The 17162-nt window shown below is 48.9% G+C and overlaps 1 protein-coding gene across 2 annotated transcripts in view; it reads left to right on the top strand.

Annotated features, from left to right (window-relative positions):
- NOS1 (nitric oxide synthase 1) overlaps positions 1 to 17162 on the top strand; it is an 80965-nt gene that overhangs the window by 27601 nt on the left and 36202 nt on the right. For both annotated transcript variants that reach the window (XM_021698514.1, XM_021698515.1), the window contains exons 3-9: positions 2760 to 2888; positions 4255 to 4400; positions 5845 to 6007; positions 6733 to 6824; positions 9575 to 9716; positions 12260 to 12399; positions 14052 to 14226. In XM_021698514.1, the coding sequence (XP_021554189.1) occupies positions 2760 to 2888; positions 4255 to 4400; positions 5845 to 6007; positions 6733 to 6824; positions 9575 to 9716; positions 12260 to 12399; positions 14052 to 14226 (987 nt within the window). The remainder of the gene's footprint in view (positions 1 to 2759; positions 2889 to 4254; positions 4401 to 5844; positions 6008 to 6732; positions 6825 to 9574; positions 9717 to 12259; positions 12400 to 14051; positions 14227 to 17162) is intronic.

A 17162-nucleotide genomic window follows, 5' to 3' on the forward strand; every position in this document is an offset into this window, starting at 1 on the left:
TTTAGGGACTGATCGCTGGGGTGCCTCCCGCCTGGGCAAGGTCAGATTTTTTGGTTCTCATGGCTGCAGGCTGTTGGCATGGTCGGAGGAATTTGTCGCTACCAAGTCTTGCCCAAAGATGTGACATCCATCACCTGCATGTCTGCCGGAAGAGACTGTGGTGAAGACAGATCTTAAAGAAGCGTTGGGGCTGCCTGGCCAGGCCTTCAAAGGAAATGGAGCTGTCTGGGATGTGGCTTCATAAGGGGACAGAAGGAAGATAACTTGGAGCTTAGCAGGCAGAAAGTACAAATGGGAAAGAAGGGAAGAATTCTTCTACATCCTTCTGCTCCTGGTGTGGACGACTGTAGTAATATTTATGGCAATGGCAGTCCTCATAGGACTAGCAGGTGTACCATAGATGACTCCATAGATTACAGTACTGAAACCTACTGGGGTGGACCAAAGCACCAGTAGCAGTAAGTGATGGCTAAGATTTAGGAGGTGATTGCACTCATCCAAGTGAAAGATGATGCTGGTCTGGCCGGCGTGCTGGTCAGTTAAATGGGGAGAATGAGGAGGGGGTGGATTCTAGAGCTCTTTAGAAGCTAAAATGGTAGGACTTGGGGACAGATCAGGTGCAGGGGGATAAAGAGAATGATGTCCAGGATAGCTCCCCACCCCACCCCACCCCCGTGGCTTGCCCAGGCAGATGGATGGTGATGCCCAGCACTGAGATGAGAACCACTGGGGATGACTGGATCTGGCCACAGCAGGGAGGTGTGGAAGATCATGAGTCATGGCACCTTCCATTTGTTCTCTGCTGTCACTTGCATGGTTCTGGAGGCTATGATATGCCTCTCACCTCAGGACCTTTGCATAAGCTGGTCTTTCTGCCTGCAAGACCTTGCTCTTCTCTCTTTGCCTGATTAACACCTACTTGTCCTTCAGGTCTCGATTAGAAGTCAAATGCTCTGGGTTAGGTGTCTCTTCTGTGTGCTTCCACAATTCCTTATACACCTCCAGCATCCCATGTTATAGCACCCATTGCACTTGATTATAATGGTCATACACCTGTCATCCCTCCCCCCGCTCCCACAATGCCCTGTGAACTCCATGAGGGCAGAAATCACATCTACCTAGTTTGTCACTGTAGCCCTGGCCCTTGCAACCTTGCTTGGAACATAGGAGATACTCAATAAACACATGTTGAATGAATGAATGAATGTATGAATTATGCATAAGGGCCAAGAGGCAGGAGAGTCCAGTAGTTAAGGACATGGTTTGAAGGGCAGACTGCCAGGATTTGACTCCTGGCTCCAGTGTACTAACTCTGTGACCTTGGACAACTTAGTTAACCTCTCTGTGCCTCAGTTTCCTCATCTGTAAAATGGGCATGATAAGATTTTGCTTCGCATATAGTAAGTGCTTCTTGAATGTCAGTTTTCAATATTAGCCCTTCAGCATATTCTACGATTTCTCTCCTGGACTCAGCCCATTTCATTGTAATTCACAGCTTCCTCACCCGCCTGAGTTCCTCCAAGCCAATGAGATGAGGACTCTTCCTCCTGTCTGACTTCATCTCCTTACACTAACCACATTTTTCCACTCCAACCACACTGGCCTCCTTGCTGGTCCTTTGAACTTAACAAGCTTATCCCTACCTCAGGGCCTTTGCACTTGCCTTTTTCCCCTCATCATCATATATCCTTATCACCAACTGATATTCTAGTGGTTCATGTATGGGTTTACTTATGATTTATCTCCACTTCTCTCCCAGCAGTGTCCCAGCAGGGCCAGGGCACTCTCTGTCTTGTTTACTACAGAGTCCCCAGTGTCTAACAGTGTCTAGCACACAGTAGGTGCTCAATAAATACCAGTTGAGCATGTGAATGCCCTGCCGCAAGGTCACTATCCAGTGCTCCGTTCTTTGGCATGAGTGTCACTCCACACTGGCTTGTCTTCCCTCTCTCACTCAGCTGACGCGGCAGAGTGTGCCCGCTGCCTCTCCCTTCCAGTTGCTGACTGACACCCATGCTTGTCTGATGCATAGGCAGGTAGACAATTATTCAGAAACACCCAAGACAGAATGTAATCCTTATTAATGAGGTCTAAAATGGATGGGCCACTGTTGGTGAGCCCAGGACTTATCCCCCACCACCAACTGGGCATTTAGTGTATGGAAGTGAAGACAAATGGGGGACTGAAGGTGTTCAATGCAGAGGGACCAGTCAGTGCAAAGGCCCTGACGCAGGGATACACTTGGCATTTTTGAGAGGCAGAAACCTGGCATTTGGGGGAAACAGTCTATGCTTCAGGACTTTCTAATTGGATCTTTCCTGTTTTCCCAGTACTCACCAGAAGTAGTGAATTTGGACAGTAACAGGAAAGCTCAGACATCCACAGGCCTGAAAGCTGGTACCATTCAGAGAAGCTGACAGCGTCCCTTGGTTATTTACTCATTCAACAAACATTCAGTGAGTCCCTGCTATATGCTAGGACCTGTGCTAGACACCAGAGAGGCCACCTTTGAGAGGGCCCTCCCTGTAGAACAGAACCCAAAAGGCTTTTCCACGGTGTCCCCTTCAGCATAGGCAGAGGCACCAGGTTCCCTGGTTAGCATGTGTTACCCTGGGAGAATGAGTGCTTCACTCTGTGCAGATACTTGGTGACTCTGGCAGATTCTAGGAAAAGCAACTTTTCTCCCCATCCCAGTGGAGACAGTTTTCCAGTGTCCTCAGGACCCTGTCTAATGTCCTATCCTTCCTTCTCTCCTCCAGCCCCCTGCCTCGGGAAAACAGTCTCCCACAAAGAATGGCAGCCCCTCCAAGTGCCCCCGCTTCCTCAAGGTCAAGAACTGGGAGACCGACGTGGTCCTCACTGACACCCTTCACCTTAAGAGCACCCTGGTGAGTATCCCAGCAGGATGTAGACCAACCTCACACTAACCATGTTTGGTGTTGGCTAAGTGTTGTGGGGACTGCCCTGTGCACTGTGTGGTGTTTAGCATCACTCCTGGCCTATACCCACAAGATATCTGTCACCTGCCCCGAAATTGTGACAACCAAAAATGTCTCCAGATATCACTCAGTGTCCCCTGGGTGGGAAATCCACTCCCATTTGAGAACTGCTGGTGGCTATTTATTCACTCATGGAAATACTTTTTATTTGTGTACCTTGAACCTAAAAGAACCCAAAAGTGGGAAATCCACTCCCACTTGAGAACTGCTGGTGGCTACTTATTCACTCGAGGAAATACTTTTTATTTGTGTACCTGGAACCCAAAAGAACCCAAAAGCGGAGGAGTTGCTGGTTCTGAACACATTTTCTCTCTCACAACCTGAGCACTGATGAAGTATTGACCAAGCCCTTCCTTGCTTTCACTGTATTTCAGCTAAACTTTTATGTCATTTTTTTTAAAGATTTTATTTATTTATTTGACAGAGAGATAGAGAGCACAAGTAGGCAGAGAGAGAGGGAGAAGCAGACTCTCCACTGAGCAGGGACCCTGATGCGGGGCTCGATCCCAGGACCCCGGGATCATGACCTGAGCCAAAGGCAGCCGCTTAACTGACTGAGCCACCCAGGCGCCCCTTTTATGTCATATTTTTAACAGCCAGCCAATCAACATGTTGCTTTACATTTTTGTTGAAAATGAGCCTCTTGGAAGCACATTGTATCGGTTAACTATTGCTGTGTAACAAACATCCCTGAAACTCAATGGCTTAAAAAAAACAACCACTTATTATTTTTCAAAAGTCCACAGATTGGCTCAGTGGTTCTACTGGTCTCAGTTGATCTCAAGCATCTGCAGTCATCTGAGGGGCCAGCTGTCACATCGCAAAGGGTGTGAATATAGGGCAGAGAAGAATTGGGGCTATGTTTTTGCAGTCAATGTCCCAGAGATGTGTTCGAATGAGCTACTACAACCACCTACAAGTTCCTTCTAGATCAACATGGGATCAAAAAAAATACTTGGGGATTCAGTACCAATGAGTCTGATTCCCAGGGAATGCCAGTCAGAAAGGCCCTCTTCCCCTAGTTGAGTAGAGCAAACACTTTCAGAACCTGAAAACGCTGCCTGTCGATCCTCACCTTGACTGATGACCACCATCCTGTGATGGTCAAACCATCCAATGATTTGAAGCTGGTACTTGAGAAATCCTATTTGGGAACTAAAGGCCAGGTAAACTCCATGACGAGTGTCAGATCCAGGTCCACAGCCCCACCTGTGCTAAAACCAAGTGATCATCCAACTCTCTCTTTTCCCTCCAGGAAACGGGATGCACTGAGCATGTCTGTATGAGCTCCATTATGCTCCCTTCTCAGCAAATACGAAGGCCTGAAGATGTCCGCACAAAAGAACAGCTCTTCCCTCTCGCCAAAGAGTTCATTGATCAGTACTACTCATCAATTAAAAGGCAAGTGTGTGTTGACTCTGGGGACCCAGGGTGAATTACCGAGTACCGGGACAAAGACGTCAGCTCCAACTCTATGACGGTTGAACTGAGACCTAAGCATGAGGGCTCTGCCCTCCAAACACACAGGTTGAGAACTGGTAGCCCAAGGGCCAAATCTGGCCCCCAGAAATGTTTCTGTTTGGCCTACAAGGTGTTGCTTAAATTGGAAACATCGCAAGCAATTCCGTGTCTAGGCATACTACCCTAAAGAAACTGTCACAATTGTTCACCAGAAGATGTACATAAAAATGCTCACTGAGACATTGTTATAATAGGAAAAAAAATTAAAATCAAAGAGCCAACCGAAACCACCTCAGCTCCCTCAACAGGAGAATGCGTAAGTAAGCAGTGGTATTTTCCAAGCCATGGAATATTATACAGCTGCAGAAAACCCCAGGAAGAGTTGTCTTTAAATTTTTTTTTTTTTTTTTTTTTTTTTAAGATTTTATTTATTTGACAGAGAGAGAGACAGCGAGAGAGGGAACACAAGCAGGGGGAGTGGGAGACAGAGAAGCAGGCTTCCCGCCGAGCAGGGAGCCCGATGCGGGGCTCGATCCCAGGACCCTGGGATCATGACCTGAGCCGAAGGCAGACACTTAACGACTGAGCCGCCCAGGCGCCCCAAGAGTTGTCTTTAAAAATCAGATTTCCAGGGGACCTTTAATAATGGGGGAGGGGGGAGTCACCAAAAGCCGGGCAGTGCACCTCCCCTTTTTTCAGTTATCAGTGGGTCGGGGTGGGGGGGGTGGTTCTTGAGATCTTCTCCTAAAGATCAATGCCCACAGTGGCGCCATTCCAACAGCTGGGCTCCCTGCTCAGCGGGAAGCCTGCTTCTGCCTCTCCCTCTGCTGCTCCCCCTGCTTGTGCTCGCTCGCTCTCTCTCAAATAAATAAGTAAAATCTTTAAAAAAAAAAAAAAAAAAAAAATCTGATTTCCAGGACCACCTGGCTGGCTCAGCTGGTGAAGCACATGACTCTTGATCTCAGGGTTGTGAGTTCGAGCCCCACATTAGCTGTAGAGATTACTTAAAAATAAAATCTTTAAAAATAAATGAATAAATAACATTAAAATAAACATCAGATTTCCAGTTTCTCTTGAAAGGAGACCTGGCTGCCCTGGGCCCCCATTCCTACAGGATGACAACTGGCAGGAGCAGAGTGTTAGCTGCCCGCCTTTGAACCGGGCACAAGCTCACTGGCTGGCCACAGTCCCCACCCAGCCAGTTCATCACTACCGGACCTTTGTGGGCATTTGAGTTTGCCATCTGCTTATGCTTGAACTATTGTGGCCACATACCAACTCAGACTTGCTGTGGCTTCTGCCCTCCTGAATGGCTCGCTCCTTCCACCGACCTCTAATTCAGGAGAGAAGGTGACAATCCCATGTCCTGTCCTTCCTCACTCAGATTTGGCTCCAAAGCCCACACAGAGAGGCTGGAAGAGGTGAACAAAGAGATCGAAACCAACGGCACCTACCAGCTCAAAGACACGGAGCTCATCTATGGGGCGAAGCACGCCTGGCGGAATGCATCCCGCTGCGTTGGCAGGATCCAGTGGTCCAAGCTGCAGGTAGGCAGTAAGGCTCTTTGGTGGGTGGGGAGGGATGAGCCTTACAAAGGGTCAGCTCTTTCCAAGGGCATCCGGAAGGCATGGTGAGATATCAGATAGTGGTCATGGGGTCCCAGATTCTCAGATCATGACTGAATCTGCCTTACAGTCATGTCTCATTGAGCCAACACAATGCTGTTTAAAAAGGAACTTGCATGTCTCTTGGTAAGGTTTATGCTCTCCAGTTTACCACAGACCCCACCACTCCCTTTTGTCTTCCACCTACTCTCTTTGCTTATTTATACTATCTGCCTACTCCCTGAAAGCATTCGATTCTCTGTCCCCTGGGGAGTAGTTTGAAGTTGGAAATAGATTAGTTATCAAGTTCAAGGGGGTTTTGTTTGATTGTTATTTGTTTTGTTTTTAAATCCCTGATCCCTAGTAACCTAGCAGGAAATCCATCCAGCCCACTAAAGTCTCTCCTTTACTCATCATCCTGTAACCACATGCACCTACACACCATGCCTGCTTTCAGGGGATTTTTCCTGGTTTGATAACTGTGGTTATGAGGATAGAAAAAAAAAAAACACTATAAAACCCAGCTTAGGTCTCATTAGTGGAGGGCTCTCTCCCCAAGTGGGGCAGCAGGTGGAGTGGGCTCCGGGTTCTCCCCGCCTGGGCAGGCCGCACTTGGGGAGCCGAGGAGGGGAGGAGAAGGCTCCATTCTCACAAGGTACCCCTGGCAGGTGTTCGATGCCCGCGACTGCACCACGGCTCATGGGATGTTCAACTACATCTGCAACCACATCAAGTATGCCACCAACAAAGGGAACCTCAGGTGAGCCTGCCAGCTTGTGGGAGGGGAGTCTAATGTCCCCAGAGCATTGATCCTTAAGGTCTGGAGTTGGCTCACCTGCCGAGGAAATGCTCCCCCTTTCCTCTCGGGGAGAGGAGGCCTGGTTGCTTTTTTCTACCTGCCATGTCCCGTCTCTTCTGGGAGAAACAGACTCTTGCGTGGCTGGCAAAGCAACAGCGGCCAGAATCACGTTCAACCCACAGTTCAGTATCAGCCCGTGGAGGGGGGCAGGAAGGGGTGTGTCCCATTCCCAGGACTCGGAAAATCCCAGTGCCGAAAATCCCAGGTGACCTGCTTGTACCAGCTCCTGTTGTGTGGCCTGGAGCTGCCTTAGAATTTTCCTGGGCTTCAAAGACATTGTCTCTTCCTGCCGCTGTGGGCACAGCTTCTTCAGGTTCCACAAAGCCAAGCCACACCTTGGATTCCTCTTGCCCCGAACAAAGAACAAAGCCCCGGGGAGGAGGCCAAGGCAGGGAGGCACCGGTGTGGGCTGGTGGCTTCCATGCTGGCAAGCTGCCCCTGGAAGGAAACAGCTGGGGCCCTGCAGCCAGGCAGGTCTACTTGTCAATCCTCTGCCATCCATTGGTTCTGCCCCGGCATCTGGTCCCAGCTGCTGAGGACCAGCCCCACGGTGGGGCCGTGCGCGCCAAGGTAGGGAGATTCATTCCCACAGACCCCAGGCTGCACTGAGCTCATCCCCATAGTGGCTTGCTTGCATTAAGTGTGGGTTTTCTTGGCTGTGTCCCTTCCTTGAGAAGGAAACACTGTTCCAGCTGAGCCCACTAGTAGGGAAGAGGCCTGTAATATAAGCCCAGAGCCTGCTTGGGGAATTGGTCTTTCCATCTTTTTCTAAAAGTCCTCACCCCTCGGAGAACATCAAGGAACCCTCCTGTATATCCTGAGCATCAAAGGAAGGCCCAGTCAAGGTCTCAGCCCTCCAGGAGCTTATGGGCTGTTCTGGTAGTTTCTAAATGGTGCTATTACAAGGCAATAATGAGGGAGGAGGGAGTCACCAAAAGCTGGGCAGTGCACCTCCCCTTTTTTCAGTTATCAGTGGGTCGGGGTTGCGGGGAGCGGTTCTTGAGATCTTCTCCTAAAGAAACTACTCAGCTGATTCTTTTGTGTTTTTTACAATCACACATCTGGACATGATAAGAAGGCCATCAGAGAATGTATACCGTACATAGAAATAATCTAAACATAACAGAGGAAAGCAGGCATGGGAGAAGAAGGGAAGGAGAGAGATGTAAGGCATTCAATCTGCCATTCAGTGAAATTATGTTTAGGAGACTTAGATGTGGTCTGTTTTCTTCTGTTGGTCTCGGTTCCCTCACATAGAATAAGCATTCCACCCGCTGTGTGTGAGTCTGGTGTTTCTAAACATGCTTTTTAAATATATACGTTACACACACACCCTTTATCCGGTGCTCAACCAAAGAAACGGCCGTGTGTTTTACTGCTGAAGACAGTGCTGCCAGTTTGACCCATTCTGTGCTCATCTCCAATATGGTGCCTTTGCCATGAGCTTGTGGACAAGCTGTTGGCTCTCTGTGGCTCCTCCCTGCAGCCCTCGTTCTGGGCTCCCCCTGCCCCGTGCAGTGCACCAGCCCCGCAGTATTAAATATGATACAGTCTTGCACACCCGGTGAGACCCACAGGTGCTCAGAAAGAAGGTGGCCCTGGGAACAGATGAGACAGGGGACGCTTTGTGGAGGAAGTGAATCTGAGTCGGGCCTTGAATTTGGGTACATGACAGCAGAGAGGGATTCCTGCCAACATGGGCAGCAGGGCCAAGTTCCAGGGGCAGAATGTGTAGAGGAGAAGATCCGCAAGCAATGGGCTGGACCTGCCATGTGATCCTCATGCGGACACAAGCCGGGGTGGTGGCTCCCATAGCCTGGGATTGAGCCCAGGGATGGCACTGATGAGTGGGGTGGCCAGAGCTCCTGGTATGAGATCACATTGAACCACATTGTGAAGAAGTCATTCTCCTTCCCATTGTTTTCAACCTTCTGATGATGCTAAAGAGAAAGTCTCAGTTTGGTGAGAAGACATCCTTAACACCTCTCTAACGCTGCTGATCTCCCTGTTAGCAGAGGGAGCTGGGCCCCCAGCTAGGTGCCTTCAGCAAACCACAGAAACTTCCTGCAATGTATACACTCTCTAGTTGCCTGTTTAGGTAGGCGAGGCCAGTGGCGATCTCCAGTTTTCGTTTAAAGTGAATAAATGTGAGTACAAAGGAAGCACTAAGATTTCTTCTTAGCTGTAAGTGCGTAGACTTCTGTGTGGTACTGGGAGTGGGCGCAGGTGGGGCGAGAAGTTAAGGATGGCAGTAAGAGCGAGACTGGAACTGGGAATCAGTGGTGGGCTCTTAGAGGGAAGGAGGATCCCATGTTGTTTCCCTGGAGGTCACCTGCTGCCAAAGAACCCCTAGGAAACTGGCCCAAGTCAAGAGGGTTTAAGAGTTTCCAGTTAGAGCAGCAATCTCTGTTCTTCAGTGGGCTGGCGTGGGGCCTCCCATCATCCACCCTTCCTCAGACCAGTGCTCCAGTGTGGGGACAGGGCATGGTCCCTCCCTTCCAACAGCGGCCCGTGGTCCCTTGAGGACCTTGGCACAGAGGTCATCCACCCTGAGCCTCACGCACTGGGTGGCCTGGGTGACACCCTTTCCAATAGGTCTGCGAGGTGCAAGCCCCGCCCTGACACCGCACGTCCCCCTCTCTCCGCCACAGGTCAGCCATCACCATATTTCCACAGAGGACTGACGGCAAGCACGATTTCCGAGTCTGGAACTCTCAGCTCATCCGCTATGCCGGCTACAAGCAGCCCGACGGCACCATCCTCGGGGACCCAGCCAATGTGGAATTCACAGAGGTGTGTGCCCCCCTGGCCCTCACCTGGGCTCTCAGTCCCCCAAACTGGCTTTATCCACAGTCATTTCTTACTTTAATGTTATCGTCATAGGGAAAGCAGCCAGAAGGGGTACCATGGACTCTTCTCCGGACCTCCTGTTCCTTTTGGCTGCCCCCAGTCCAGCTGGTTCCGTTCCAGCTGGCCATTTGGTCATTTGCAGCCATTACCTCCCCCAGCTCTCATGATAGGAACTGGTGTCCCACTTCACAGATGAGTAGACTGAGTCTCACCAGAGCCCAGTGAGTTATCCAAGGCCACCAAATGAGCACAGAGAAAGCTGGAAGTGCAGTCCAAATCTCCTGCCTCCCACCAGCAGGAGAGAAGCTGACAAGTATGCCTGTTCTGAGTTGGGTAATACCGCAGACTCCTATCATTCCTTCATCCGATTACCCAGTTCTAGCTATCCAGACTCTCTTTGGATGGGCTTGTCTCTGCATTGTACCAAGACAACCACAGTTTCTGGCAGCCCAAGTCAGTTCATAAAAGCCACCAGGAAAGCACACACCACCATCTCCCCATCCGTGGGGATGCAGACAGGTAGCATAGGGAATGCACGGTGGCTTATGGCACCTTGCCCGTAGGAGACGCCGCGGGCAGACCCATGCCTAGAATGATCTCGGGCACACAGCCCGGCACCCCTCTTATTTATCACCCACTCATCCCCAGTCGAGGTTCATCTCTGTTCTTTCCTCAAACACCACCCCTCAGGACAGAGCTGGCACGATCAAGCGTTGCTCCAGTCCCTCATTACTGCTGACTTCATCTGCATGTGGCTTTTCTTATTAGAATGTTATTATCGAGAAGGGGCTGTAACCAGGGCGACCAGGAGTTGCACTTGTGCTGATTTTGACTCAGCCAGACTCTCGGCTCCACTTGGCTGAGCGCTAACTGCGTAGTTGGCTGACCTTGTCCTCCTGGCCTCTTCCTCCCCTTCTGTCTCCAGAAACCTCGCGAACAGCACGTGTTCTCCTAAGCCCCTGATTTCGTGCTTCCTCTCCCTACGGACACCACAGAAAGAATCACCCCAAACATAACCACGTAACCATATCTTTTTTTTTTTTTGAAAGATTTTATTTATTTATTTGACAGAGAGAGACATAGTGAGAGCAGGAACATAAGCAGGGGGAGTGGGAGAGGGAGAAGCAGGCTTCCCGCAGAGCAGGGAGCCCGATGCGGGGCTCGATCCCAGGACCCTGGGATCATGACCTGAGCTGAAGGCAGACGCTTAACGACTGAGCCACCCAGGCGCCCTCGTAACCATATCTTTTGAAACCCTCTTGCTCTGTGCTGTCCAGTGTGGCAGCCTCCCGGCCACATGTGGCTAGTGAGCCCTGGAAAAATCCAAATTGAGGTGTGTCGTAAGTGTAAATATACACACCGGATCTCGAAGACTGAGAACAAAACAGAGAGTGGAAAGTACCTCATTAATAATTTTCATCTTGATTACATATTGAAATAATACTGTAGATAATGTTAGACTACCCTATTATGTTTATTAAAAATTAAGACACCTATTGAGTTAATAAATGTATTAACATTTATGTTAAATATCTTTTATAGTAATATTAATAATGTATTTAATAATTTATCATTATGACATTAATGATTAATACATTTAATTATATGTTCTATATTGTATATTTGACATTTTATTGGATAACTATATTACATATTTAACTTTAATGTTAAGTATGTTGCTATCGATACTTTATTTAATATAATATTAATAAGTTAATATCAATATAATAAATATAATTATGATGATTAGTAACTGATAATCAAATATTATTGAAATTAAAATATATTATTTAAAATGAACATATTATTTAAATTATTTCTCTCTCTCTCTCAAATAAATAAATAAAATCTTTAAAAAAATAAAAATTAAAAAAAATTCCAATGTAGCTACTAAAAAGTTTTCAATTACCTATTGGCTTGCTTTATATTTCAGTTGGACAGCTGCTCTAACAGATGCATTTATGCACAAATTCTAATAATTCCGCCCTCGTCAAATATGGTAGGTTTTCTTTCTTTTTTTTTTTTTTAAGATTTTTATTTATTTGACAGAGAGAGGGAACACAAGCAGGGGGAGTGGCAAAGGGAGAAGCAGGCTTCCCACGGAGCAGGGAGCCCAATATGGGGCTGGATCCCAGGACCCTGGGATCATGACCTGAGCCGAAGGCAGATGCTTAACGACTGAGCCACTCAGGCGCCCCAGGTTTTCTTTCTATCTCAGGGTACCCGATGCACACAGCTCCAGAGCGAGTACCTAGGACGTGCCAGACCCCGTGCTCGAGGGTGTTATAGATAAAACAGTCAGATTCCGCGCTTGCCCTCTGGGAGTTCCCGGTGGACAAGAACAACGTGGCCCAGAGCCTCCAGAGGAAGGTGCTGCTGGCCGGCTTGCACTGGGATCTCTGCACCTTCTCCCACTGCCCCAGTGTCTGAAGGGTCTGGGGCACAGTAGCAGTGGTGGTGCGTGACCTGGTCACTTCTGGTTGCAGATCTGCATGAAGCAGGGCTGGAAACCCCCAAGGGGCCGCTTCGATGTCCTACCACTCCTGCTCCAGGCTAACGGCAATGACCCTGAGCTCTTCCAGATCCCTCCAGAGCTGGTGTTGGAAGTGCCCATCAGGCACCCCAAGTAAGAGGAACTGGTGGGGGGGTGGCGGGGGCGGGATTCACCCAGTGCCCCTCTCTGCCTCTCCCTAAACCCCCTGGCTCTACTTCCAGCCCAGACAGAGGCTGAAAGGAGGTCTTGCTTTCTCGCTCATAGTGGACACCCCCCTCCAAGCAGTAAGTCCTCCTTGGCCAGCCAGGGGATGACCATCTCTTCGGAACCATAATCTCCCTTCTCACCCCACTCCTATGCAATCAGCCAGGACCTGCCCTTTCTCCAGCCTTTGTCCAGCTTTCCAGAAAGGCAGAAGCACATCCCGTCTTGTCATGGGCACTCATTTTAAATAGAGCTGTTTAAAACTACGTGACCTGATGTGGGTCAAGTCCAGAAGGAATTTGGAGCCAGGAAGGAACTGCAAGGGCTGGGCCAGCAGCACGAGCAGAATTCACGCTTTGAGAGTGAAGGAAATCCATAGTGAGACACTGACCTTGGCGGCAAAATGGGGTGGGGGGGCTCAACAATCCAGACAAGTATTATTTTAATGCAATCTTTTTATCAAAATTAATTTGTATATCAAAAAATTTTATCAAAATTTAATTTAAAACTTTTTTACATGAAAATTTTAAATAAAGATGGGATCCAGTGCAGAGCTGAGATTCAGGTGAAGCATGCAACGTGAGTCATGCACCTGCAAGGTGGGACCTGTCTTTCTTTAAAGTTTGGATGGTTTGTTTGCTGTGGATTTTTTTTTTTTTTGCATTGATTTTGTTTGGAAAACATGGAGTTAATTTAGAATATAATGTAAATAAAAATTGGTACTGGTCTTAATTACTGGGTTTGTTGGAGCCCCCTTATATTTTGCACCTAAGGCTAGAGCCTTACTGACTTCACCCTCGTCCTAGCTCTGGAGAGGGAACAAGTGTCCTAAGGCCTCTGATACTACCCAGTATCTGGGAACTCCCCCGGTCTTCCTGGTGAAACCTGGCCTACATTCATTAATGCGTTCCTTCAACATGGTTTATGATTCCTGCTCTGGGCCCGCCATTGTGCGAGCCTTCGTAGCTGAGTTGGTCTCTGCCTCCGCGGTGTTTTCGGTCCCAAGAAGGAGAACTTACACATGCTATTGCCCAAATAACCGCTTAATTCCAATAAAGTGCTACAAAAGAAATTTTATGGTGCCCAGAGTCATCAAGCCACCTGACCCAACCTAAATTGAGCATCAGGGAGGGCTTCCCAGAGTAAGCAACATTTTAGCTGAGAATTAAAGGTTGGGTAAGAGCTGGACAGACCACAGAAGGAAGAAAGAAGCTCCCAGGAGGAAGGAACTGCCATGCAAAGTCCCTGAGGTAGGAAGGAATTTGGCAAGACTCCGTTCCTCCTGGATTAACTTTCAGAGTGGGTTCGGGAGATCAATAGCAGCCCAGCGCAGTGGCTCCCAGGCTTGCGTGTTCCTCCACATCACCTGGGAGACACGTTAAAAATGTATATCATCGGACCCGGGCTGTGGAGCCTGCAATCCCACAGGTCTGAAGTGGGACCCAGGGGTCAGGTGCTGACATAGCGAGTCCCAGGAGGCTGCTGGCCTTTCCACACCCCCAGACTCCGGCTGCCCCCCTCACCAGTCTGCCTGAGAGACTCCTGCCCCGTGGCGAGCTGGGCCGTGTCGCTCTCCGCAGGTTTGAGTGGTTCAAGGATCTGGGCCTGAAGTGGTACGGCCTCCCTGCTGTGTCCAACATGCTGCTGGAGATTGGCGGCCTGGAGTTCAGCGCCTGCCCCTTCAGCGGCTGGTACATGGGCACAGAGATCGGCGTCCGCGACTACTGTGACAGCTCTCGATACAACATCCTGGAGGTAAGGTCCCTCCCTGGCTGTCGTGATGGGCAGGCAGGAGGCAGAGGGGGCCGGCCCATCGGTCCTTCCCACAGCCGAGCTTTGGGTCTGGGAAACTGGGAGAGGTTAGAACAGAGGCTGCACCGCTGGTGAAGGCCCCAGCCATCCCAGAGCATCCGCGGCGGGAACAGAGCATGTGCTACGGGCTAGGCACTGTGCCAACCACCGTGTATAGATGAGGTGCTCATTTCATCCCCAGCACAGCCTCTGGGTATGACAATCCCCGTTTCACAGATGAGGAAGCTGAGGCCTTTCAGAGGTTAAAGCGACAAGCTCAAGGTCACCCAGCTAGCGAGTGGCAGAGCGGGGATGTGAGCTCAGTCTGGCTTTACGGTCCAAGTTCCTAACCACCCGGCTACACGGCCTCTTATTAGAATGGTTTGAAAATGACCCATGAACGGGCGCCTGGGTGGCTCAGTTGGTTAAGCGACTGCCTTCGGCTCAGGTCATGATCCTGGAGTCCCGGGATCGAGTCCCGCATCGGGCTCCCTGCTCGGCGGGGAGTCTGCTTCTGCCTCTGACCCTCCTCCCTCTCATGCTCTCTCTCATTCTCTCTCTCTCAAATAAATAAATAAAATCTTTAAAAAAAAAAAAAAGAAAGAAAATGACCCATGAACTCAGAGGGTTTCTTGCCTCTTTCCTGAAAAACAAGGGAGGAGGGTTGGCAGCCGTTTGCCCACATATGCATTTCTCAGTGGAGGGTCTGATTCCCTCCTTGGCTGAGTCATCCTCATCTACTAAAGGCTGCTAGGGTGGAGTCTGGAGCTCAAATCTGGCAGATGCATCAGGATAGCTGTGGTCCTGCCAGCAACTGATTCCTAACAACTGTCTGTGTGGTGGGCTGTGTTTCAAAAGGAGGCATGAGAAACAGAGAAGTCAAGCACTGGACCTATGTCACACAGTAAATAAGGCAAAATTAGAACTCAGAATCGAGCATTAGGTTTCTGTTGTTAAAATCCATGGGTGTGGGGCGCCTGGGTGGCTCAGTCGGTTAAGCATCTACCTTCGGCTCCGGTCATGATCCCAGGGTCCTGGGATTCAGCGCCGTGTCGGGCTCCCTGTTCAATGGGGAGCCTGCTTCTCCTTCTCCCTCTGCCCCTCCCCCTGCTTGTGTCTGATCTCTTTCTCTCTCTCTCAAATAAATAAGTCTTTAGAAATAATAATAATAAAATAAAATTCATGGGTGTTCACATGGATAGACCTTGAAGATGTTATGCTAAGTGAGGTAAGTCAGAGAAAGACAAATGGTGTGTGATATCGTTTGTATGTGGAATGTAAAAAAACCAAACTCATAAAAAGAGAGTAGAATGCTGGTTACCAGGGGCTCGTGGGTGGGGGAGTTAGGGAGGAGATGTTTCAGGGTGCAAACTTGCAGCGAAAAGATAAATAAGTTCTGGAAATCTAATGCAGAGAAGAGTAATTATAGTCAACAATACTGAATTATAAACTTCAAAGTTGCTAAGAGACTAGATCTTAATTGTTCCCACCACGGAAAAAGAAATAATAACTACGTGACATGATAGAGGTGTTAACTAACAGTGGTAATCATATTGCAATATATAAATGTGTCAAACCAAGGCCTTAAATTTGTATACCTAAACTCAGACAACGTTATATGCCCACGATGTCTCAATTTTTTAAAAATCCCATGGGTATTAGCTTGGAAACGGAAGCCAGGGGTCCTCAGCCTTGCCACACACTGGACTTACCTAGGGAACCTTATTATGCCTGCGTCCCACTCACCAGGATTTGGATATAATTGCTCAGGGATAGAGCCTCGATTCCAGCATTTTTCAAAGCTCCCCAGAAGATTCTACTGGGTAGCCACTGATCTCTGCAAACTTCTGGCAGGAAAGGAAAAGATATTTCAGGCCATTTCCGTAGATGTGGCTCAAGTCACATTTGGGGATTTTTTTTTTTTTAATCATAGTCTTTTTTTTTTTTTTCCTGCAACCGCTTTCCATTCTTGTAACCAAAGTAATGGTGTAAAAGTAACAAGAGCAGCATGATGGCTATACACACTTTCCTCTCTCATAAAATAACTCAAGTTTTGTATGTATTTATGTAGAGCAGGAAATTTCTTTCTTTCTGTGGGATGTGTCACTGCCAAAGGACCACAGCAGAACCTAACACCCCAGCCTCAAAGAATGAATTAATATGAGATCTGCTTTCGTGATCTCTGCTTACATTTCGATTGCAGGGAGTCCTCCCCGAGTAGCTTAAATGAGATGTGCTCCCGCGCCAGCCCTCCCGGTCCAACCACTGTTCTGTATAAATGTTGACAGCTGGGCTGGGAAGCAGTTTACCCAAACCTGAGAAATTGTCGCCTCCTAGCCCCGTAATGAGACCTGGGCTCCCCCAAGTGACTAGAATTGACAGAGGAAGGAAAAGCAAGGCTCTAATTAAGGAATTTGCTGTTGGGTCTTCCCCACTCCTGACATCAGCCCCTGGTTCAGCTTGAACTGTAACATGTCAGGAGTTGGTTTGTTTCCAGTAGTTTCGCCAACGGAGTTGGCTGGCTGGGGAGCTGCTCTCAGGTCTTGGATGTTATGCGTCTGCCTGGGCTCCAGCTCCAAGGCCAAATGGCTCTATGGACCTTGCTGAGCCTCAGTTTCCTTATCTGTCAGATAGACGCAGGCAGGTGTCCCCCTGAGCTCAAAGCACCCATGGTCTGGATCCCAAGTATGGCTACTCTAGGGGTGGAGCAGGATCGGTGGAGAGCCTTTCCTTCTAGAAAGCAGATGATGCCACTTCCAGACCCACTCTTCTGCTTAAAACCCTCCAAAGACCCTCTCCATGATATTTGGAATGAAATCCTGACTCCTAGACTTATCCCAAATCCTGCATGATCCAGTCCTGCCTCTCTCTCCCACCAACTCCCCTGGCTCACTGCCCCC

The sequence above is a fragment of the Neomonachus schauinslandi genome, chromosome 14, assembly GCF_002201575.2.
Source record: "Neomonachus schauinslandi chromosome 14, ASM220157v2, whole genome shotgun sequence".
NCBI lineage: Eukaryota > Metazoa > Chordata > Mammalia > Carnivora > Phocidae > Neomonachus > Neomonachus schauinslandi.